At 38.8% G+C, this 25699-nt stretch overlaps 1 protein-coding gene across 9 annotated transcripts in view; it reads right to left on the bottom strand.

The window, feature by feature from the left end:
• Positions 1-25699, bottom strand: part of fray (oxidative stress responsive kinase frayed) — a 522696-nt gene that overhangs the window by 61352 nt on the left and 435645 nt on the right. For 6 of the 9 annotated variants that reach the window (XM_076192631.1, XM_076192629.1, XM_076192637.1 and 3 more), the window contains exons 8-9: positions 16221-16409; positions 3695-3712 (exon numbers count right to left, since the gene is read on the bottom strand). In XM_076192631.1, the coding sequence (XP_076048746.1) occupies positions 3695-3712; positions 16221-16409 (207 nt within the window). The remainder of the gene's footprint in view (positions 1-3694; positions 3713-16220; positions 16410-25699) is intronic. The other 3 variants (XM_076192634.1, XM_076192630.1, XM_076192636.1) reach the window with 1 other exon arrangement.

The following is a 25699-nucleotide window of genomic DNA, read 5'->3' as shown; positions in this document are numbered from 1 at the left end:
TTCTATGATTCCTTTGTATTAGTATGTGATCTATTTGGTTCTTTGTGGCTCCATCTGGGGATGTCCATGTTTGTTTTGTGTATATCATTATGTTGGAATAGTGTGCCACCAATCATCATATCATTTGAGAATGCAAAAGAGGCCAATCATACTCCATTTCCGTTGCTGTTCATATGTAGGCTTTGTCTACCTATCACCAGATGAAGGTCTCCAATTCCTTGCCTACTTTTGCATTCATGTCACCGATTATCATTCTGATGTTGTGTCCTAATATATTGTCATGTACCTCTTGTAAAGTATAATAAAATAAATCTTTCTCCTCATCCTCCTTGTCTTCCGTAGGAGGATGAGCCATAATGACTGTAATATTAAACCATCTACCTTTTAGTTTTATCTTTGCTATCCTTTCATTTATTGGTGTAAAGGACAAGACAGTTCCTGCGATTTCCTCATGTATGCAGAAACCTACTCCCCCAATGTGCTGGTTATCCTGTCTCCCACTATAAAAAATGTTGTATTTCCTGATTCCACTTTCTCCTTGTTGAGGCCATCTAATCTCCTGTATCACTGCTATTTGCACACCGTACCTTTCTAGCTAATCTGTTATGGCCTCAGCACTTCCAACTCTATACATGCTAAGAACATTCCATGTTGCAATTTTAATAGCATTCTTCCAATTCAGTTGTCCATTTCTCGCCAGTCTGGTTTCCAAGGATCCATCCTTCCGAGGCTCAGTTTCAGTAACCCAATTCTTTAAGGATGTAGGTTGGTTAGACCCGTGCTCCCGCTTCAGGATATACTGCCTGAAACTCGGTCATTGACGCAGGGGCACCATGGGCAGGTAGTATGGCAACATTTAGGAGGCAGAGGCTATGCAGACTTAACGACTATGACTTAATCCTAAAGCATAGCTTACTACTTAAGTCTATGTACTGCACATGCACTTCCTGACTCATTTCTTCCATGTGTCCAAACCATCCCAATACTCTTTCATCAACCCTATCTCCCAACTCCCTTTCCACCCCAGCTCTCTTCTTCATCTCCTCATTTCTCACTCTATCCAGCCTAGTAACCCCTATCATACTATATACATACACATGTATATATATATTCATACATTAACATACAGGCCCTTTCTCCCTTATAATGGGGATGGTCTTGCTGAGACATACATTCATGTTTCAAGCATCCCACACCTATCTGTTGTCCTTATTTCAACTTCTTGTGGATGAGGGGTCATCCCTGTCCTCCTCCCAGCCCACTGCTCAGGTCAAAAGCAATGCAGCAAGATAAAGCACCTCCACAGCAGGGCCTGACAGCTAAAGCTGGTTTACCTGCATTGCTTCATTACATGGTGACCCTCCCCTTTCATCTACTTTAGACATGAAGAAACCCTTTGAGCCATATTACTTTATCATCCATTTATAACCAATCTTGCCTCTCCCTTCCCTGCTCAAGATACATTCCCCATAAACCGAGGCCTGCTTCACCCCATTCATCTATCACATTCTTGGTCTTCCTCTCAAGCTCACTCTATCTACCTCTGCCTTCCACAATATTTTTTGCTAGTCCTTCTTTACTCATTTTTTCCATATGCAAACTACCAACTAAACTGTGGAGTAAAATGCCACCAACTTATGGTTGTCTTTACCATTTCAAATCTACAGCTGCTCTGGGTAATACCATTAACTCTTCAGCCAACAGTGATATGTTTTTGACACATGGAAGGGTAGAAAGCAACATACCATATAATGATAATTTCTCCAGTAGCCTATGATCTTAAAACACTATCAAGGGGAAGAATTTTATATAATGTTCATGGAAAATGTACCCCCCCCCCCCAAATATTCCTTTCCAAATTACAGATGCATGTTATACCATAGTATGTGTTATATGATGGGAAGTATGGTACATCAGCTTTTGACACTCTTTGATAGCTGTTCCTCATTTATTCTTTCCATTTGCCCGAATCACCTAATCATTGTTTGGATTCCCCCTGAACACCCATTCTCTTCCTTACATATTATAATAAATTTTGACTCAAGTTTCACTAATGGGAAACCTGTTACCCCATCATGACTGGCAACTACCCTTACATGCTCACACAAATCTCTCTGAGAAAACACAAGGACTAGTGCAACACCATTTCCCTGTCACCAGCTTTGAGTAGTAACAGGAAGGGAGCTGTTGCTAGCTGTTAGTTTATTAGTTCTTCTTGAGTGGAATAACAGGAAGTTTAGTTGATAGAAATATTGGGTCCAGACTGGAGACTGAATATCAGACTCTGGCATCCATCCCTCAACTGAAGATGACAGCAATGATGGGTTCTGAAGACGGGTAGTAGGGAAACAATTCTCTCTGCTGTCCCTCTTGCATGACCATCACTTGCAGGTATCCATCAATGGTTCCTACGTGACACCTCCAAATGAAAATTCTATTTGCAATAATGGTGTCTTAGACATAAATGAAGCACCTAAGAGTCCCAAGAGATTTAAGAGATCATTGAAATAAATATACAAATGTTTTACATTAAATGGTTACATTTTCTGATGGCCAGGTTAGGCAGTGACGAATACAATATTTCTTTGAAAAAGAAAAACAATGTGTACAGTGGTATCCCACAGGGTACAATTATATCTCAAACTTGTTCGACTTTTTCATACTCTACCTTCTGTGCCACAACCCAGATCATATCATTACAACTTTCCATATGCAGACAACCTAACAATAATTAATTAACAACACGAATACAAAATTGCAACCAAGAACATACAAACCTACCTTGACGAACTGGAACATTGGCTGACACAATCAGGTTGTCAGCATCCCCCCTAAATCTCCAGTTCACTGCTCAACCATGACAATCACAAATTCACAAAACATTCAACCACACTATTGAAACATTCAGCACCTATTATTAAGCAAACACCCAACATGTTAGTACTCATGTATAACACATAACACTCATTCCCCTCTCACAAAAAAGCATTACAAGTAGAAAGCAAGTATGAAGCTCATTGTACTATAAACAGTTGCAAGCACAGGATTCAAGCAACCCAAGTTCATCATGGTATACAAGAAATTCATATGTACCATACTCAACCATACTTTTAAAGCCTGGTTCTCTATATTCAAGAACAAACAGAAAACTACAGACAACACAGAATAAAGCTTTAATTAGAACATGCTATTCCAAAACAACCCTCACTCACCATCTACATACACAATAAATATCCTTCCAGTAAAATAGCTTATGATCCCTTGAACCCACACATTTACACAAGAAGAACCAGTGGTGCAGAACAAAAATTTCCATTCAGCAAAACACTACTCGCACATATACCAGAACCTACCCTCACTCTCCCATAATACATTTATAACAAAAGCATAATTCCACAGTCACAAAAACACAACGCAAAGACCAAACAAGCACCCCAGACATAAACCCTGAGGAGAAACACTCCCAAGACACACAAGTCACATGTGCTTGCCTCCGTTTGGGTCACCATCCTGCATTGAAGCATTGTCAACATAACATTGGCTTGGCTTTTGACACCATATATCTCTAATGTGCAGGCCAAACAGAAGACACAAAACAATCCTGCACTGCCCAACATTCACACAATACAGGCAGCAGTAAAATATTTCTTCTCTGAGTGACATGTGGGCCAACCCTGGGGATGTTGCTGAATACCTTGGGGCCACGGGTCTCCTGCAAGAGAGAACCAAGGCAATAGAAGGATTGACGAAGATGATCATACATAAAATAAATAAACAAATGGAAAAGAATAGGTGATGGTGACATTAATGCCAAAGCATCTAAGGGTGGTGGGAGTAACAAGTAAATCTGAAGTGGGAATGTAGTCAATAAAAATGGAGCAAGAAAATTAAGAGTTCAGTACCAATGGACAGTTAAAAGCTTGTAATACATTCTTTAGAAGTGCCTGTTAGCAATACTAGACCATATTTAGTGTTACAAATAACAGGACAAGGGCTGAATGTCAATATTTTATAGGGTGGGAATTTCTTTTTAATACAGTGAAGAAAAACTCAGGTCATCTGGAATGATCTTTTCACAGGAATTTTTACATGCAAGAAAGAAAAAAGAAGAAAAAAAAATAATAAGGTATACAAACAACTTAAATAGCCAAACAAAACAAGTAAAGTAACTAATTGATGGGTATTACAGCATTTTGCTGAAGTGTTTTTATCCAAGTGAACTAAGTGGGAAAGCTTATTTCATTTGCTGGCTACAAAAATGGTAAATTTGTTTCTACCTACTTCTATGTTAAATCTACATCCTGAGAATTCAAAGTCATTATTTTCTCATCTGGTTAGTATTCTAGTGTGAAAATATTTTCAATTTTGAATTCATGAGTCCCTAAGACCTGTATCACATCCCTTTATATGATAGAAATGTTTTAGATAGTTTTGATATAATTTATTTTTATTTGGTATCAGTACTGTGTCTTGTCACTGTACCTTTTCCGATACGTCAATGTCTTTCACAACATTTTGGGACCATATTGAAATAGCATATTCTAAATGTGGGTAGACAAATAATGTGTGCAAATTAGAATCTGGTTTGTTTTCTTAGTAAAAAAAAAAAAGAAAAGTCCATGTTATTTGTCTACCACCATTACCCCAGTATTTGTTACACATATTGGGTGCCCACCCATCCAAACAGTCATGTATAGTAGGTTCAGGATAAGGTTTAGTATTCTCTGACATCTGCAGAGTGTATTAACTACAATACCAAGAATACCCACCAAGAATTTGAAGCCTAAGTGTAAACACTATACAAGGTATATTGGACATATGCTTGGAGAAAGAAAGTATTGTCAGACTTAAAAATATCCTTATCAGTTCAATATAACAACACCTTCACTTAAGCAGTATTTCACCTGGTATTTAGGCATTTTACCAAGAGTATCATATGCCCCGTGACTTTATTTTTAGCATTATTTGATTAAATTTCATTTTTCAACTTCTATTTATTTATATATCAAGGGCTTTTTTCCCCTATACCATGGGAGTAGCCAAGTCAAAAGGCATATACCCACTCCCACCCACTCCACTACCATCCACCATCCTTTCCCCACCTTTCATGTTAGTCATGGACGATGGGTCATCCCTGTATCCCACCCACTGCTTTTCAAATTAAGATGCCATTATTCACAATGGAAGGAGGTTTGGCATGGGAGAAGAAGAAAGAAAAAAAAAAAACCAGCCTCACCCTTTATGCTCCCAGTACATTTGCTCCTCTTGTAAATTCCTAGCACACTTGAACTTCTCATTCCCTTCCGACAAAATCATGTGAAACGTGTGCCTAGTTTCGTTCAATATCTATCTATTTACATACATACATACATACACCAAGGGCTTTTTCCTCCTTACAAAGGAGGTAGCCAAAGTCAAAGGCAATCCACTACCACCCATTTCATCCCCACATACTCAACTCCCATTCACTACTATTTCCTCCCTCTTTTCTTGGCCCTGGATGATGGGTCATCCCTGCATCTCACCCACTGCCCTGGGTTAGAAGCAATGTAGCAAGGCATAACACATCCACAACAAGGCTGCTTCATTTAATCGGCAACCCTCCTTCTCTGTCCTCTCATGCAGAAAAAGAGAATACAGGGGAAATCCCTTCAGGATGTGTTAGAATATCATTCACACATACTCCCTATCCACCCCTCCCCCCAATTCCCCACAATCACCCCTTCTTGCCTCTTTCTTCACTCATTCTTTCCATGTGTCCAAACCATCCTACTAATCTTTCATCAACCCTATCTTCCAACTCCCTTACCACCACTGTTCTGCTTCTTACCTCCTCATTTCTCACTCTATCCAGCCTAGTAACCCCCATCATACTTCTCAAACACCTCATCTCAAACACATTCAAATTCCTTCTCTCTTCCTCTCTTAGGTTCCATGTTTCTGGCCCATACAGTGCTGTTGGCACAATCACTCCTTCATACAGTCTCCTCTTAGCATCCATTCCCAAATGTCTATTCCTCATTACACTCTTCAATCCACCAAGGCATTTACTCGCTTCTCTCAATGTACATTCTACCTCCACCTTCACTCCACCCTTTCCTGCCACATTTGCACCCAAGTATCAAAAACTATCCACTTCCTCCAGTCACTCTCCCATAATACTCACTTCCAGTCTGCTGCCACTTTCACCCCTTGTACATCTCATCACCTTACTTTTACCCACATTTATCTTCAATTTTCTTCTTTCACACACTCAAACTCTGTCACCAACTTCCTCAATCCCTCCTCTGATCCTACTACAAGCGCAGTGTCGCCCGCAAACAACAGCTGGCTCACATCTCACTTTTCTCCATTTTCTTTAACCATCTCCAATCCCTCATAAAAACCCTTGACTGCTCTTAACATCTTTCCTCCTATTCCATATATCTGCAATACCTCCCACAGTGCCTTCCTGTCTACCCTGTTATAAGCCTTTTCCAAACCCATAAAAAAAAAAAAAAACTTACCTTTTCCTAAAACTTTCTCACATATCTGCCTGATAACAAAGATCTGATCCATGCAACCCCTACCTCTTCTAAACCCACACTCATCCTCACCAATTACTCCATCTGTTCCTCTCCTAATCCTCTCAATTAAGACCCTCCCATAAGACTTCCCAACTACACTCGACAAACTGATCCCTCTGAAACTACTACTCACACTTGTCCCCTTTTTCATTGTAAAGTGAAACTCTACAGGCCCTCCAGTCTTTTGGCACTCTTCTCTCTTTTAGACAAATATTAAATAACCTCACCAGCCAGTCCACCATCACTGTACCTCCCTTTTTTAGACACTGCATGACACCCATCCAACCCAGGTGCCTTACTGCTGTCATCACTTTAATAACTATTTTCACCTCATCTTTCCTTATTTCTCCTCTATTTTCCTCATTCATCACTGTATTTTTCTTAAGTGTTTCCCAATGCAACTACCTTTCCCTCCCTATCCTCCTTCACATTTAGCAACTTCCTAAAGTACTCTGCCCATCTTCCTCTTACTGCCGTCTCTTCCATTATTATCTCTCCATCTCCACCTCTTACCTTTTCTTCTCTACATGATTTGCCTCCTCTTTCTAATTTCCTTCTAAAACATGTTTTTATTACTTTAAAAAATTTGTCATACCCTTACCCCATTTCACATCTGCTCTCCTGTTTACCTCCTTTATTTTATTCTTTACTTCTCTTTTCTTTGTACCTCAATCTGTGAATGCTCATTTCTTCTCTTCTACAATCATCTTTGCTTCCTCATCCCACCACTCACTAGCCTTCCTTCAATTTCCTCCTGTCCTCCTTGTTCCACACACCAACTTTGCACACCTTGTGACTCCTTCCTTGAAACATCCTCATTTCTCCTCCACTACTAGTTCTATTCTATCCTTCACTCCCTCCCACTCCTCTCTCAACTTCTTGTACTCCTCCTTTTCTTTCTTATTTAAGTAGTTTACTCTATTTAACTCCCATACCTTCTGTGCTTTCCCTCTTCCTCCACCTATCCTTTACTCTTAACTTACCTTCCACCAAAAAATGACCTGATATTCCCCCACTCTCTCCCCTTAAAACATGTACACCCAAAACTCTTCCTACTCTTTTACTGGTTACCACTCTGTAGTCCATTAAAGCCCTATCTACCACCCTTCCATTCACCACTCTGTCCCATGTGTACTTATGCTTGACTTTCTTCCTAAACACTGTATCTGCTATTATCAACTCTCTAGACACATCTCCACCAGCAACTCTCCACTCTATATACCGGTAAATTATTTTTTGTTTTTACAATTCTTATCCTTTTTTCTTAATCATCTTGTTGAATTATATCTGAGGGTAAAACTATGGGCTTTAACAATACAAGTACACATTTTTTTTTTTTTTTTTTTTTTTATACAAAATTTGGGTATTTGCAAAGATAAATTCAGTATGGTGTAACTTTTAGAAATAAAATATCAAGTCAACAAGACAATTTTTATCAAAGCTTCTAGTTTCCTAAAAAAATCAACAGATCACAGTTTCTATTAGTTACCAAGATATTAGAAAAATAGAAGACAAAATTATTAACCTTTTTTTTGTACTTTTAATTTTTCAATGGATTTCCATAAAAGCTGGCACAAATAATTTTTACACTGTCTACCAATTACAGAACAAAAAATTTAGCTGAATTATTTTGATATGTGAATATCAATGTCCTTAACCCATTCACTCTCATCCCTGACCCTCCCATATCTAAAACAAATGCCTAGTTGGTTAGAATATAAAACAAATCTAAAAACAAGTTTGGTCAATGAAGACACAGAGATGGGATAAAAGAAAAACAAGAGGACATGAAGAGAAACTCAAAAAAGATAGTTATAGAAAAGATCTGGAGGGAAAAAAAAAGAAAATACACACAGTGGATGTCTAGAACAAATTGGATGAAACAATAGTGTGTGCAAAAACTATACAAGAATTTAAGAACAAACTAGATGATGCAAGAAAAAAAATGGGTTACTATAAGCATAGCTCCCTTCCCATATAATACAACTAGGTAAATACACACACAGTGGACCACCAACTGGAAATGATGTCTCAAACAAGCTCTGGAGAATATTTTTTTTCACTAAGTTGGAGGAAAACAAATGCCTAGTTGGTATTTGTGTGGGAAGGGGAATATTTGAGGGTGCCTGAAATGAGTTAATAGAGTGAAATTAAATAGTGTCAAATAAACAAAAATGGAGGATAGTCAAAACAGGCAGAAATATAGCAAAGCAACCAAAAGAAGGCTAGATGTGAGCAAGGTTGAATTGTCATTAGGTGTCATCCCTATGAAAAGTTGTAATATTGAGACTCCACAACAGAATCAAAGGTAAGAACAGGAAAGTTATTTTGGTTTTTTCGGCTTTGCAAGAAATGATGAAAGACTGGGGAAAATTATGGAATTGGAAAGGGAGATGAATTATACATACATACATACATATACCAAGGCTTTTTCCCCCTTCCAAGGGAGGTAGCCAAAAAGGGAAAGGCATAAAAACACTCCCACCCATTTCATCCCTAAATACACTCCACACCCCTCCCACCCTTCCTCTCATCTGAGCACCTCGAGATGAATTATAAAAATATTTTATGAAATCAAGAGATTAAGATGTGTGGATGTGCTGTGTCATACAGCACTGCTTCTGACCCTGGGCAGTGGACAAGATGCAGGGATGACCCGTAATCCAGGAGGGAGGGAAGAGGGTAGAGGGGAGTGGAGTATGTAGGGGATGGAATGGGTGGGAGTGGTTTCTATGCCTTTGTTTTTTGGCTACCTCCCCTGTAAGGGGGGAAAAAGCCTTTGGTATATTATGTATGAATGTATGCAAGAGATTAAGGAGTTGAGGAAAGAAATTATAGATCTAAAGAGTGAATATAAAAAAGTGAATTAAAAACAGAAAATGCAGAAATAGAGGTACATATACCAAAGGCTTCTTCCCCCTTACACAGAAGGTAGCCAAAAGAAAAAGGCATAGAAACCATTCCCACCCATTCCATCCCCAACATACTCCACTCCCCTCCCTCTTATCTTGGCACTTCCTGGATGACGGGTCATCCCTGCATCTTGTCCATTGCCCTGGGTCAGAAGCAGTGTCACAAGACATAGCACATCCACAGCAAGACCGCTTCATTAAATCGGTGACCCCCCTCTCTGTCCCCTCATGCAGAAAATGAGAAGACAGGGGTGCTAAGATAAGAGGGAGGGTGGAGGGGAGTGGAGTGTATTTGGGATGGAATGGGTGGGAATGATTTTATGCCTTTTTCTTTTTGGCTACCTCCCCTGAAAGGAAGAAAAAGCCTTGGTATATGTATGTACTTTGTGGTGCTGCAGGTTTAGGAGATATTCATCTTGATGGCTCCTATTAACCTTAGTGGTGAGGAAAAGTCTCGTATTTTGGTCTGGAAGACTGAAAATGTGTCGATGAAAGAGATTTCGAGACATACAGGGCGAGGTGAGAGCACCATTCGATGTCTGGTCGCTACAGCTCGTGGCCTCCAACCTAATGTCATACCACCTCAAAAACCTATCCCTGGAAGGCCTAGAAAGACCTCCAAGTCTACTGACAACCTCCTACAACATGAATCACTCAAGGATTCAGAGATTACAGCTGGTGAACTCAAAAGAAGGCATCCGACTTTGCTGCAAGGAGTGTCAGAACGAACCATACAGCATCGGCTGCAGAAGGAACTTGGCCTACCCACGTACAAGCCTGCTGACAAACCACTCCTTACCCCATCAATGGTGAAGAAGAGGCTTGCATTTGCACGCAAATACAAAGACTGGACTGCTGAACAGTGGAGGAAGGTACTGTGCAGTGACGAAAGTACCTTCAAATGTGTCAGACCATGGCCAAGGAGGATCAGATGTCCCAAGAATTCCCATCACTACTTTTCTCAGTACACCCGCAAAACAGTGAAGCATCGTGACAGTGTGATGGTATGGGGTTCATTTAGTGGTGCAGGAGGTTGTGCAGGGTTGTTTTTCCTTCCAAAAAATGTGACAATGAGAGCTGATAATTATATCAAAGTGCTAGATGACCATATGTTGCATTTTTATGAGATTCATGGATGTGAGAAATCTTTGCAGGATAATGCACCATGCCATTAGGCAAAACTAGTGATGAAATGGTTTTCTGATCATGATGTTGAGCTTATTGAGTGGCCAGGTAACTCTCCTGACTTAAATCCAATTGAGAATTGTTGGAATTATATGAAAAATCGACGCTCAACCTGCAACACATCATCTGTGCTGCAGCTTGCCCACGAGATCTTGAATTTGTGGACCACAGAAATGGAGCCGGATTACTTCAGAAAACTGTCTGATTCAATGCCAAGACGTCTACAAAGGGTCATCAAAGCTAAATGACAGATGACCAAATACTAAAAACTGAGTATTGTTTAATTTCATAACATTATTTTTGAGTACATGGATGCAATCTCATTATATTTGTGTTTTTTTTTTCTTTGAGGGGGAGGGGCACTCTATACATTTTGGGATACTGTATTCTATAGATATGTGAATGGTAAACTAAAAAATAAACAGGAAATAGTAAAACTATGTCAAGGGAACATGGAATACACAGAGGATATAGAAATGGCTGAAATTATGAACAAACATTTCAAATCTATGTTCACTAAAGAAAACATGCACAACTGGGATGATGTGGAGAAAGATCACCCCCAATGAGAGAAATAATTGTGACACAGAAAGAAATAAGGGACCAAATAATGAACCCTGATGTCAGAAAATCATATGACCTGGACAAAATTGCATACTGGATACGAAAAGGATGTATAGATGAACTAATGAATAAAATATATAAGATAATAGATTGCTCACTTAAAGAAGGAAAGGTACCAGAAGTCTTGAAAAATGCCAATACATAAAGGGGGAAACAGGGAAGACCAAACAAACTATAGACTGGTCTCCCTTACAAGTACAATAACCAAAATTTGTGAGAAAGTTATCAAAAGTAGATGGACATCTGGAGGACAACAATATACTAAATCCAAGACAATTCAGATTTAGACAGAGGTCATGTGCCACAAATTTGATCAGTTTCTTGTCAAGGTTAATAGATATAATGCAAGAAAGGGACGAATGGGCAGACTGTGCTTTTCTGGACTTACCAAATGAATGTGATAGAGTACCAAACAAAAAATTAAGAAAACTCGAAACAACACGAGGTATACAAGGAAAATTATTGAAATGGATGGAGGATTTCTTGCATGGAAGAAAAAATGAGTGCTCCTCAGAGATAAAAATTCTATTTGGGAAGAAATGATTAGTGGTGTCCCACAGGGATCAGTACTGGCTCTGATAATGTTTGCTATATATGTAAATGACATGTATGAAGGTGTAGAATGTTACATGAACTTCTTCGCAGATGACGTGAAACTACGAAAGAAAGTACAGAAAAAGATTATGAATCGCTACAGAGAGATCTGAACAAGGTCTGGGAATAGAGTCAGAAGTGGGAAGTGGACTTCAACATTATAAAATGTAGTGTAATGAAATTTGGAAATATACATACATATATATATATATATATATCAGGACAATATAAAATCAGTGTAAAGGAAGTAAAGAAAGTTGGTTGCAAAAAGGACCTAGGAGAAATCATCACCAAAGACATGTCCCCAGACAAACATATAAACAAAATAGATGGAGAAACCTACAATATGTTAAGATCAATAAAGGTGGCTTTTAATTACTTGGATGAGGAAATGGTAAATAAGATACTAGTAACACTGATAAGATCAAGACTGGAATATGCAGCGGCACTATGGATACCCAGCACAAACAAGAATATAAGGAAAATAGAAAGAATCCAAAGAGCAACACCAAAGACGGACTCAACACTTTCAAAACTGATATATGAGCAAAGATTGTCTAAATTGGAATTACCAACCCTGGAACAAAGAAGAGAAAGAAGTGATCTGTTGGCCATTTATACATATATATAAGAAAAGGCTTTCCCCCCCCTTATAAGGGAGGTAGCCAAAAAACAAAGGCATAAAAACCTTTTCCACCCATTCCATCCCTTTCATACTCCACTCCCTTCCACCCTCTTATCTTGACACCTCCTGGATGACGGGTCATCCCTGTATCTCGTCCACTGCCCTGGGTCAAGCAGTGTCACAAGACACAGCACATCCACAGCAAGGCTGCTTCATCATCAATATACAACCATTTTCCATTCATCCCTATCTTCTGTCCTCTCCCGTCCTTCCTCAACAGATGTTCCCCTCTTTCCCAAAGCCCCTTTTACCCCATCCATCCATCTCATCCTAGGTTGACCCCTTATGTTCACTCCTTCCACACCTCTTTTACTAATCTTTCTTCACTCATTCTTTCCATGTATTCAAACCATTCCAATACTCTTTCATCAACCCTATCTCCCAACTCACTTTCCACCCCCATTCTCCTTCTAACTTCCTCATTTCTCCCTCTATCCAGCCTAGTAACCCCTATCATACTTCTCAGGCACCTCATCTCAAAAACATTCAAACTCTCCTTCCTCTCTTATGTTCCATGTTTCTACCCCATATAATGCTGTCGGCACAATCACTCCTTCATACAATCTCTTAGCATCCATTCCCAAATGTCTATTTCTCATTATATTTTTTCAATCACCCAAAGCTTTTACTTGCTTCTCTCAATCTACTATTTACCTCCACCTCCACTCTTCCCTTTCCCACCACATTTGCCCCCAAGTACCTAAGACTATCCACTTCCTCCAGTCTCTCTCCCCTCACTATCAGTCTGCTGCCACTTTCTCCCCTTGTACATCTCATCACCTTACTTTTATCCACATTTATCTTCAACTTCCTTTTATCACACACCTTCCCAAATTCTGTCACTAACTTTCTAAATCCCTCCTCTGATGCTGCTACAAACGGAGTGTCATCATGGCTTATCTCCCACTTTTCTACATTTTCTTTAAACATCTCCAATCCCTAACCCACTACCCTTGCATTTACCTCTTGCACCACCCCATCCATGTATAAATTGAACAGCCAGGGTGACATAACACATCCCTGATGAAGTCCCACCTTTACCTCAAACCACTCACTCTCCATTTCAAGTTCTAACACAGGCTCTACTACTCTCATAAAAACTCTTGAATGCTCTTGACATCTTTCCTCCTATCCCATATATCTGCAATACCTCCCACATTGCCTTCCTGTCTACCCTTCATAAGCCTTTTCCAAATCCATAAAAGCCCAAAAAACATCCTTACCTTTTCCTATAGCTTTCTCACATATCTGTCTTATCACAAAAATTTGATTCACACAACCCATACCTGTCCTAAACCCACAGTGTTCCTCCCCAATTACTCCATCTGTTCCTCTCCTAATCCACTCAATCAGGACCATATGGTGGGGTCCACCTGATCCCTCTGAAACTACTACACTCACACTTGTCCCCTTTTCCTTTGTAAAGTGGAATTATACAGGCACTCCTCCAGTCCTCCGGCACTCTACCCTCTCTTAAACAAACATTAAATAACATCACCAGCCAGTCCACCATCACTGTACCTCCTTTTTTCAGAGATTCTTTATGTCATCCATCCAACCCAGGTGCCTTACCTGCTCTCATCATCTTAACAACTGCCTTCACCTCATCGTTCCTTATTTCTCCTTCATTTTCCTAACTCATCACGGTCATTTTCTTAGTGCTTCCCACTACAACTACCTTTCCCTCACTATCCTCCTTCACATTTAGCAACTCCCTAAAATACTCTGGCCCTCTTCCACTTACTGCCTTCTCTTCCATTATCATCTCTTCATCTGCACCTTTTACTTTTTCTTCTCTACTTGATTCGCCGCATCTTCCTCTTTTAATTTCTTTCCAAAACATCTTTTTATTACTTTCAAAATTTTCTGTCATACTCTTACCCCATTTCACATCTGCTCTCCTCTTTGCCTTCTTTATCTTATGCTTTACTTCTCTTCTCTTTTCTTTGCACCTCTCATATGATTCCCTCATCCTATTTTGTAACCAATCTGTGAAAGCTTGCTTCTTCTCATCTACACCCTTCTTTGCTTCCTCATCTCCCCACTCACTGCCCTTCCTTCTATTTTCTCTTGTCCTCCTTGTTCCACACACCATCTTTGCACACCCTGTGACTCCCACCTTGAACCATTTCCATTCCTCCTCCACTCCTAGTTGTACTCTATCCTTCACTTCCTCCCACTCCTCTTTCAGCTTCTTCTTGTACTCCTCCTTTTCTCATTTAAGCAGTTCACTCTAAGTACCTCCCTACCTTTTGTCCTTTTCCTTTTTCCATCTATCCTCCACTCTCAACTTACCTTCCATCAAAAAATTATCTGATATTCCCCAACTCTCCCTTAGAACATGTACATCCTTAACTCTTCCTACTATACTCCTATTTACCACTATATAGTCCATTAATGCTCTATCTACCACCCTTCCATCCACCACCCTTTCCCATGTGTACATATGCTTGAATTTCTTCCTAAACACTGTATTTGCTATCATCAACTCTCTAGACACATCTTCACCATTAATTCTCCACTATGATTCTTTCCTAGAACTACACACTTCCCAACCACTCCATCTATTGGTTCATTTCCTACCCTAGCATTAAGGTCTCCCAATACCACTACATTGACATTTTGCCTTAATCCCTCTATGCACTCATTTAAATCTATCCAAAAAGCCTCCCTTTCTTCTACACTCTTCTCACTACCAGGCCCATATACACTTACAAAAACCCATATCTCCCTTCCCAGTTTCACCTTCTTCCAGATTAACCTTGAAGAAACCTCCTTCCACTCCACTACATATTTACCTATTTCTTCACTTACTAGTATAGCCACCCCTTCTCTCCCTCATCCTCTCTTCACTCCTGAGAACCTCCCAACTACATTCCCAAACTCACACATGCCTCTGCCTCTCAATTTAGTTTCACTCAGTGCCAACACATCCATCTTTCTTCTCACAAACATACTGCCTATCTCTTCTCTTTTACTCGCATCTGTACCATGTCCACACACATTAAAGGACCCAAACCTTAGGGTGCTGGTTGGAAAACTCCTAGACCCTCTTATGCCTTTACTTTTTTTAGGAATGTCCCCTGTGGGGCTACAGGGAGAAGGATGCCTAGTCCTAATCCCTGTCCCATTTTTGTCACCTCTTACAATTCAAGTGGGAAGACTTGGTGGCAGTATTCTTTCACCCCACCATAGGGGAATTTATAGAATTTATTATGAAAAGCATGGAAGCCCTTGATAGAGAAGACTTATCAAACTGGGATAGAAGAAAAAGAAGGGGATATGAAAAGAAACTCAAAATGGACAGTTAAAAGAGATCTGGAGGAGAAAAAAAAACAAAACAAAAAACAGAATGGTGGATTTCTGTAACAAATTGGATGAAACAATAATGTGTGCAAACACCATACATGAATCTAAGAACAAACTAGATGTTGAGAGATACAAAGACAGGACACCACAAGCATAGCTCCCCCTCCTGTAGAATACAACTAGGTAAATACACAAGTCTTGCTTTCCTATATATTACAATTAGGTAAATGCACAGCACACGAGGGTTAAATACAGCTGGTAACCTATCAATTTTCATAGTCTGGCATTACTCCCACAATTCCAGTACCACTCCATAATACATCAAAATAAATACATATTCCTTACCTTGGCGACTCTCTCCTCTATGGAAGGACCCCCTAATAATAACGTCTGCTGTAAAAATTTCCTGTCTTTTGCTTTTCTGAAGAACTGATGCTTGAGCAACTCTGAGGCTGTGGGTCGTTTGGTGGGGTCCTTCTGTAGGCAGTCTGTGATCATCTTGCGGAACGTTTTACCATAATTTTTGTACTGATCCTAAAAAAAAAGAAAAAAAGAGACCATTATCACAGCACCTGAAAACACCCATGAAAGTTTATACCTAAGACATATATAATGATTGTGACCATATTATTGTCTTTGGTAACTTTAATATCACTACAAAAAACACTGATTAAACCCTACGTTCGAGATATCATATTGGGAAGAATTTGTAAGTATGACCTTTGCCAAGAAGAAAGAATAATAGTAACAATAATATATATAATATATATATATATATATATATATATATATATATATATATATATATAATATATACATATATATGTATATATATATATATATATATATATATATATATATATAATATATATATATATATATATATATATATATATCTACATCTTAAATCTAATGCTGAAGTTAATAGCACAAAAACATTTCCTAAATTAATCTAAAGAATGAATATTAAAAAGAAAAAAGAAAAAAAAAATCTGTAATATATATATATACACATATGCATACACACACACACACACACACACTTCAACGAATGGACGGCTTAGAAGACGTTCTGAAGAAAAGTGAAGTCTGTGGATCCCAACGCAAAGAGAAGTGCCTAGTGTTTTTGCAGGGTGGGGGGGAAATTGCTCGTGGAGTAGTGGGAACGTAGGGAAAGAGGAAAAGGGGAGGGATTACTGAGGGAAATGGAAGGAAATGAGGAGGGAGTAGACTTTGCCCAGCCAGACAAGCGGAAGGTAAACAAAAGACTTAGCGAGGATCAAATGTCTAATAAAAATGTAAAGATTAGAAGTATAGAGAGGAGCAATACAGAAGAAAGTGACGAGAATATGTTCCAGGGATTTAAAGAGGGTGGGGGGGACACAACCCCCCCCCCCCCCGACTGATAAGACTAGAGGAGAGAGTTGATAAGGTGATCGAGGACTTGGAACGTAAGTTAGGTAATGTAGACTCCATTTTCCAGAGAATTGAAAGGTTGGAACAACTAGAGAAGGCTAACAGAAACTTAACTGAAGAAATAGAGGACCTAAAAAGACAGTTAGGAAATGTAAAGGAGGAGAATGAGAAATTGAAGAAGAATAGTAATGAAAATAGAGAGAAAATAGCTACAGAAGTTAAAAATTGGAGAATAACTCAAGAAGGGAATAAGGTTTCATTCACTGACATAGTCAAACAGCAATTGAAAGAACATAATGAAGACTCAGTTATTAAAGTGATGAGACAGAAGGAGAATATAGTAAGAGAATTAGCTGACAAAAAGAAATGTATAATTATATTAGGAATGGAAGAGAAACATAACCCAGATAGAACCGCAAGAATAAAGGAGGAAAATGAAAGAGTAAGCAGTTTATTAAAATTAGTCCAGGAAGATGAACCAGAGATTATAAAGGAAATTGAGGAAAAATTCAGACTAGGAAAATATAGTACAGATAAGACCAGACCAATTAAGATTAAATTCAGGTCACAAACAACGGCAGAGAAAATTCTATCCAAGACAGGGAAACTAGCAACAAATGATCAATATAAAAAGGTATGGATAAAAAGAGAAATGAATAAGGAGGAAAGAGAGGCAGAAAAGAAGAAAAGAATTGAAGCTAAGGCAAAAAACGAGGAAAGAACGGAGTCAGAGAAAGAGAGATTCTATTGGAGAGTAGTGAACATGAAAATAAAGCAGTTCGACATACTAAAGAAAAACATAAGGGAAACAGAGAACACAATGGAAGTGGCAGAAAACTAAGAGTGTCTTACACAAATATAGATGGATTGATAACAGGATTGAATGAACTGAATGATTATTTGAAAGAAAAAGAACCGGACATAATGGGAATTGTAGAAACAAAATTAAAAGGCCCACTACCACCCAACAGTGTAGGACATGATACATACAATTATTGGATTAGAAACAGAGAGAAAAAACAAGGGGGTGGAGTTATGTTCCTGACTAAGAAGGATATAAACGTGAAAGGTGTCATATATGGAAAGAATACAGTAGAGATGATTATGATAGAAGTGGAAGACCGAGATAAGAAGAGCAGAAAATTTGTGATCAATTATGTGCCTCCGAAAACAGCCTCATGGGAGGAGAGTGAACATAAAAGTATGTTAGAGGACACAAAGATAGCATTAACTAAAATAATGGAAGACGGAGGAAGAATAGTTATGATGGGCGACTTTAATTGCAAAGAAATCTGCTGGGAAGAAATGACAGTAAAGAGTGGTGATGACTCATGGGGAAATGCTCTACTTGAGATGATTACTGACCATTCAATGACACAATGGATACAAGAGAACACTAGGTATAGAAATGAAGAAGAACCATCGAGGCTAGACTTAATAATTACATCTGAACCTAGAATAGTGGACAAGATTGAATATAAAACACCAATAGGTAAAAGTGACCACATATTGATTGAACTGGAACTTAATGAAGAAAAATATATGAAAAGAAATGAACAATATAGAAAAGGAAGAATGATGTATGAAAAAACAAACTTTGATAAAATAAGAGAATTCTTCCAACAAGAAAACTGGGAAGAAATATACAAAGAAGAAACATCAGTGGAAGAGAAATGGAATATCTTGACAAAAATTTACAAAAAAGGAGTGGAAAAGTATGTCCCAAGACAAAAACAAGAAAAAGAATATGTAAAATGCTGGTACAACAAAAGTTGTAGGGAGTTAAAAGACAAAAGAGACAAAGCCTGGACCAGATGGAAAAAAGACAGAAGACCTGAAAAATGGAAAATATATACTGGTTATAGAAATGAATATGTACAAAAGTGCAGAGAGGAAAAAAGAAAATATGAAAAAGATGTTATAGAAAAGTGTAAAGATCAACCAAAACTATTCTACAGATTTGTAAACAATAAACTGAAAAACAAACAAGACTTGGAGAAATTAAGACAAGGAGGAGTTGAATACACTGAGGAAATGGAAATGGCAGAAATTATGAACAAACATTTTAAATCAGTGTTTACAAGGGAAAATATACAACCTGAAGAGATTGAGTGGAAGGAAAAAGTCCCCCCTATGGAAGAAATAGAAGTAACAAAGAATGAAATATTGACACACTTGGGTAATTTTGATGTCAGAAAATCGCATGGGCCAGATGAAATAGCAAACTGGATTCTGAAAGAATGCAGGAATGAACTGGCAGACAAAATACATAGCATAATAAGCAGTTCCTTAAAAGAAGGAAAAGTTCCAGAAGATTGGAAAAAAGCAAATATAGTACCTATATATAAAGGAGGAAATAAAGAAGAACCTACCAACTATAGACCAGTCTCTCTAACAAGTACAATAGCAAAAATATGTGAAAGAATTATCAAAAGTAGATGGGTAAAATACTTGGAAAAAAACAACGTACTAAATCCAAGGCAATTTGGATTCAGACAAGGACGATCATGCGTCACCAATTTAATATGTTTCTATTCAAGGCTAATAGATATAATACAAGAAAGAGATGGATGGGCTGATTGTGCATTTCTAGACCTAAAAAAAGCTTTTGACAAAGTACCACATAAGAAGCTGCTTAAGAAATTAGAATACGAAGGAGGAATACAAGGTAAATTGCTAAATTGGATGGAAGACTTTTTGCAAGACAGAAAAATGAGAGTAGTGATAAGAGATCAGCACTCAAAATGGAATGAAGTAATAAGCGGTGTCCCGCAGGGAACAGTTCTGGCCCCAATAATGTTTGCTATATATATTAATGATATGGATAAAGGAATTGAAAGCTATATGAGCTTCTTTGCAGATGATGCAAAACTACTGAAAAGAATGAAAACTGAAGAAGATTGTGAATCACTACAGAGAGATCTAAATAAAGTACAGGAATGGAGTAGGAAGTGGGAGATGGAGTTCAATACAAAAAAGTGTAGTATAATGGAATTTGGAAAAAGCAAAAACAGAATAACAGGATCATATAATTTGGGAGAAGAAGGAATAAAAAGAGTAGAAAATGAGAAGGACCTGGGAGTCATTGTTATGAATAATATGTCACCTGAGAAACATATAAATAAGATTTTTGGAGAAACCTATAATTTAATAAGAACAATCAAAGTGGCATTTACATACCTGGATGAAGAAATGGTGAGGAAAATCCTAATCACCCTGATAAGACCAAGATTGGAATATGCAGCAACGATATGGTCACCAAGTACAAAAAAATGTATAAAAAAACTTGAAAGAATACAAAGAGCAATTACAAAATTGGCACCAACACTCTCAAAACTATCATATGAAGAGAGACTACAAAAACTTAAACTACAGACACTAGAGCAAAGAAGAGAGAGAGGAGATTTGATAACTATTTACAGAATCATGAAAGGCATAGAAATTACTGATAGAGAGAATCTGATAAAATGGGATGACAGAAATACAAGAGGACACGGAAAGAAAATAAAAAAAGACAGCTATAGAAGAGATTTGAAAAAGAACAGCTTTCCTCACAGAGCAATAGACAGTTGGAACAAGTTAGACGAGAAAGTGGTGTGTGCAAAAACAATACACGAATTTAAAAATAGTTTAGATAAAATGAGATATGAAGACGGGACCCCACGAGCATAGCTCCCCTTCCCGTAAAATACAACTAGGTAAATACAACTAGGTAAATACACACACACATAAGAAAAAGAATAGCTTCCCTCACAGAGTGCTGGATATATGGAATAACTTAGATGAAAAAACAGTGAGTGCAATTACTATACATGATTTTAAGAATAAACTTGATGCTGAAAGATACAAAGATGGGTCACCATGAGCATAGCTCCCTTCCTGTATAATACAACTAGGTAAATACATACATACATACATACATATATATATATATATATATATGCTTAAAAGTGGCAGTCTGCCGACAAGATTGACTAGATAAACACCATATGAGGACGGAGCCTTTATTTGTACGACGTTTCGCTTATTACAGCTTTTTCAAGTACAAGTTGAGATACAAATGCTTGAGATTAAATAAGGGGAAAGGAGGGAACGGGGAGAGAAAAAAGGGGGGGGGGAAGGAAGAGGAGGAGGAGGAGGAGGAGGAGGAGGAGGAGGAGGAGGAGGAGGAGGAGGAGGGTGGTGGGATGGACACTGGGAAAGGATGAGAATGCCGGCCCAAACGTCCGTGAGCGAAATGTCCACAAAGGGTGGTTTAAGTATTTAATATTTTGCTGGCCATGGGTATTAGGGGAATAATGTGAGGAGATATGTTAAACATGCCCCTGTTTTGTTCAATAGTGTTCGTTCCTTGAATGATTGCTGCTTCTAAACACTTCCTGCGGATTTTGTCTGGTTCCCGCATCAGCAGCTCTGCATTCTTCCAGTCCATAAGATGGTTTTCCTTGTTTCTATGTGTGACACATAGAAACAAGGAAAACCATCTTATGGACTGGAAGAATGCAGAGCTGCTGATGCGGGAACCAGACAAAATCCGCAGGAAGTGTTTAGAAGCAGCAATCATTCAAGGAACGAACACTATTGAACAAAACAGGGGCATGTTTAACATATCTCCTCACATTATTCCCCTAATACCCATGGCCAGCAAAATATTAAATACTTAAACCACCCTTTGTGGACATTTCGCTCACGGACGTTTGGGCCGGCATTCTCATCCTTTCCCAGTGTCCATCCCACCACCCTCCTCCTCCTCCTCCTCCTCCTCCTCTTCCTTCCCCCCCCCTTTTTTCTCTCCCCGTTCCCTCCTTTCCCCTTATTTAATCTCAAGCATTTGTATCTCAACTTGTACTTGAAAAAGCTGTAATAAGCGAAACGTCGTACAAATAAAGGCTCCGTCCTCATATGGTGTTTATCTAGTCATATATATATATATATATATATATATATATATATATATATATATATAAGAGTATTAGGATGGTTTGGGCACATGGAAAGAATGAGTGAAGAAAGACTAGTAAAAGAGGTATGGAAGACAGATGTGGAGGGAGTGAACATGAAGGGACATCCTAGGATGAGGTGGATGGATGGGGTGAAGGGGGCTTTGGGGAAGAGGGGAATGTCTGTTGAGAGAACAGAAGACAGGAGTGAATGGAGAATGGTTGTATATGGATGATGTTGTGATGCATGAGGTGGAATGGGTGGGGGGAGGGGGAGGGAGGTAGTATGTGTGAGCAAATTTTGATGCAGCCTGAAGGGGTTTCTCCCCGTCTTCTCCTTAATGCATGGGGGGACAGAGAGGGGGGGTCGCCGATTTAATGAAGCGGCCTTGCTGTGGATGTACTGTGTCTTGCGACACTGCTTTCTGACCCAGGGCAGTGGACAAGGTGCAGGGATGACCCGTCATCCAGGAGGTGCTAAGATGAGAGGGAGGGTGGAGGGGTGTGGAGTGTATTCAGGGATGGAATGGGTGGGAATGATTTTATGCCTTTTCCTTTTTGGCTACCTCCCTTGTAAGGGGGAAAAAGCCTTGGTATATGTATTTATATATATAAATACACATATATATTTATACACACATACAGTCACTATGAGCATAGCTCCCTTCCCATATAATACAGTTCGGTAAATACACACACGTGTGTGTACATATATATATATATCAATATATATCAGAGCTGGGTGCATTACTGCCAGACAGGTAGTGCATTCCCAAAAAATCTGTGTATACATACTGCATATGTGTATAAATATATACACATTTGCAGTCACGTGAACTGCTCTAAGGAAATTAAATGTGGTAACACATTAACAGAAATGCACCCCAGATTTTTCGGTAATGCACTACCTGTCCAGTGGTAATGCACCCAGCTCTGGTATATACTGTATGTATGTATGTATGTATGTATGTGTGTGTGTGTGTATATATATATATATATATATATATATATATATATATATATATATATATATATATACATATATATATATATAGAAATATATATATGTATACAGTATATAACAGAGCTGGGTGCATTACCACTGGACAGGTAGTGCATTACCGAAAAATCTGGGGTGCATTTACCTAGTTGTATTACACGGAAAGGGAGCTATGCTCGTAGTGACCCCTCTTTGCATCTTTCAGCATCAAGTTTTTACTTAAAATCTTCAATAGTATTTGCACACACTGTTTCTTTATTTAAGTTATTCCATATATCCAGCAATCTGTGTGGGAAGCTATTCCTTTTCCTATCTCTTCTATAGTTATCCTTTTTGAGTTTCTTTTCATGACCTCATGTTTTTCCATTGTCATTCCTGTCAAGGATTTCCATTCTTTTCATGATTCTAAATATAATCAGTTGATCACCCCTTTCTCTTCTCTGCTCTAATGTTGGTAGTTCCAGTTTTGATAATCTTTGTTCATATGTTAAATTGGAAAGAGCTAGTGCCAACTTTGTTGTTGCTCTCTGTATTCTTTCTAGTTTCCTTATATTCTTTTTAGTACTGGGTGTCCATAGTGTCGCTGCATATTCCAGCCTTGGTCTAATCAATGTAACTAATATTTTTTTAATAATTTCTTCATCCAAGTACTCAAATGCCACTTTCATTGACCTTAATAGGTTGTAGGTTTCACGGACTATTTTGTTTATATGTTTATCTGGTGTCATGTCTTTGCTGATTAATACTCCAAGGTTCCTTTCCGAGTGCACTTTTTTATTTCTTCTTTGCCAATTTTGTTATTTTTTGAAATTCTGTTTTTGCTTTTTCCAAACTCCATTATGCTACACTTCTTGATATTGATGTTCACTTCCCACTTTTGAGTCTGATTGTAATGAATCACAGTCCTCTTCTGTTCTTACTTTCTTTAATATTTTTGCATCATCTGATTGGGCTGAAATGAAAATACTCTAAACAATTCCTTAATATTGCTTACAATTTTGCAAGGAAATAATTTTTTACTCCTCAGCCAAAATCACCTTTTAGTTATCATAATGTTTTAATTTTGCCATTTCAAGAAAATTTGTTAAGTGTTAGAGAATTATTAAAAAGATTTAACGTAAAGGTACATACATACATATCCAAGGCTTTTTCCCCCTTACAAGGGAGGTAGCCAAAATGGAAAAGGCATAAAATCATTCCCACCAATTCCATCCCTGAATATACTCCACACCCCTCCACCCTCACTCTTATCTTAGCACCTCCTGGATGACGGGTCATCCCTGCACCTTGTCCACTGCCCTGGGTCAGAAGCAGTGTCGCAAGACACAGTACAGGTAAACGTCGACTTACGATGGCATTAGGTTTCGATAGAGCCATCGTAAGACGATTTCATCGTAAGTCGATCCCCAATTTGTGTATCACTGTTCCGTGGTCACTGTACCTAGCCTACCTGTATATTAACCACCAGAGATACTGAATATAGCCTATTAAACATGTACAGTAGTTTATTTAATTATTTTTATCCTTTTTACCATATTCAAACACTATAATACGTATTTTCAGTACGGGACTTAAATCTCGCGGGCAGCAGCCAATGCCAGCCGTACGACGTGACGTAATAATACTCGCATCATAAAATATAGTCACCGCTTATATCGATCGTTCTCTCTTTCACCCGCGAATTTTGAAAACCACAGAGAATGGGATTCAAGGCACATTTGAGAGAATGTAAAAACACAGGGGCGACTACAATAAATATAATCAAGACGCCGATATGGCAGCGTCGCGAATCCACTTGCTCCTCATGACGCCTACGTGTGCGGCACCGTATGGAAGGGGTTAAATTATCATATCGTCGTCGTCGTCGTCGTCATCGTAAAGTCGAACAATCGTAAGTCGCGGCCATCGTAAGTCGACGTTTACCTGTACATCCACAGCAAGGCCGCTTCATTAAATCGGCGACCCCCCCTCTCCGTCCCCCCATGCATAAAAGGAGAAGACGGGGAGAAATCCCTTCGGGCTGCGTCAAATTTTGCTCACACATACTGCCTCACCCCCCCCCATCCCCCTGCCCATTCCACCTCATACATCACAACATCATCCATATACAACCATTCTCCATTCATCCGTCTTCTGTTCTCTCTCGTCCTTCCTCAACAGACATTCCCCTCTTCCCCAAAGCCCCCTTCACCCCATCCATCCACCTCATCCTAGGACGTCCCCTCATGTTCACTCCCTCCACATCTGCCTTCCATACCTCTTTTACTAGTCTTTCTTCACTCATTCTTTCCATGTGTCCAAACCATCCTAATACTCTTTCATCAACCCTATCTCCCAACTCCTTTTCCACCCCCGTTCTTCTCCTCACCTCCTCATTTCTCACTCTATCTAGCCTAGTAACCCCCATCATACTTCTCAGACACCTCATCTCAAACACATTCAAACTCCCTCTTCCTCTCTTATGATCC

This window comes from Oratosquilla oratoria, chromosome 11 (assembly GCF_046742065.1).
Source record: "Oratosquilla oratoria isolate Oo_2021 chromosome 11, ASM4674206v1, whole genome shotgun sequence".
Classification (NCBI taxonomy): Eukaryota; Metazoa; Arthropoda; class Malacostraca; order Stomatopoda; family Squillidae; genus Oratosquilla; species Oratosquilla oratoria.
Note: the sequence above shows the minus strand (reverse complement) of the source record. Positions and strands in the feature narration are given on the sequence as shown.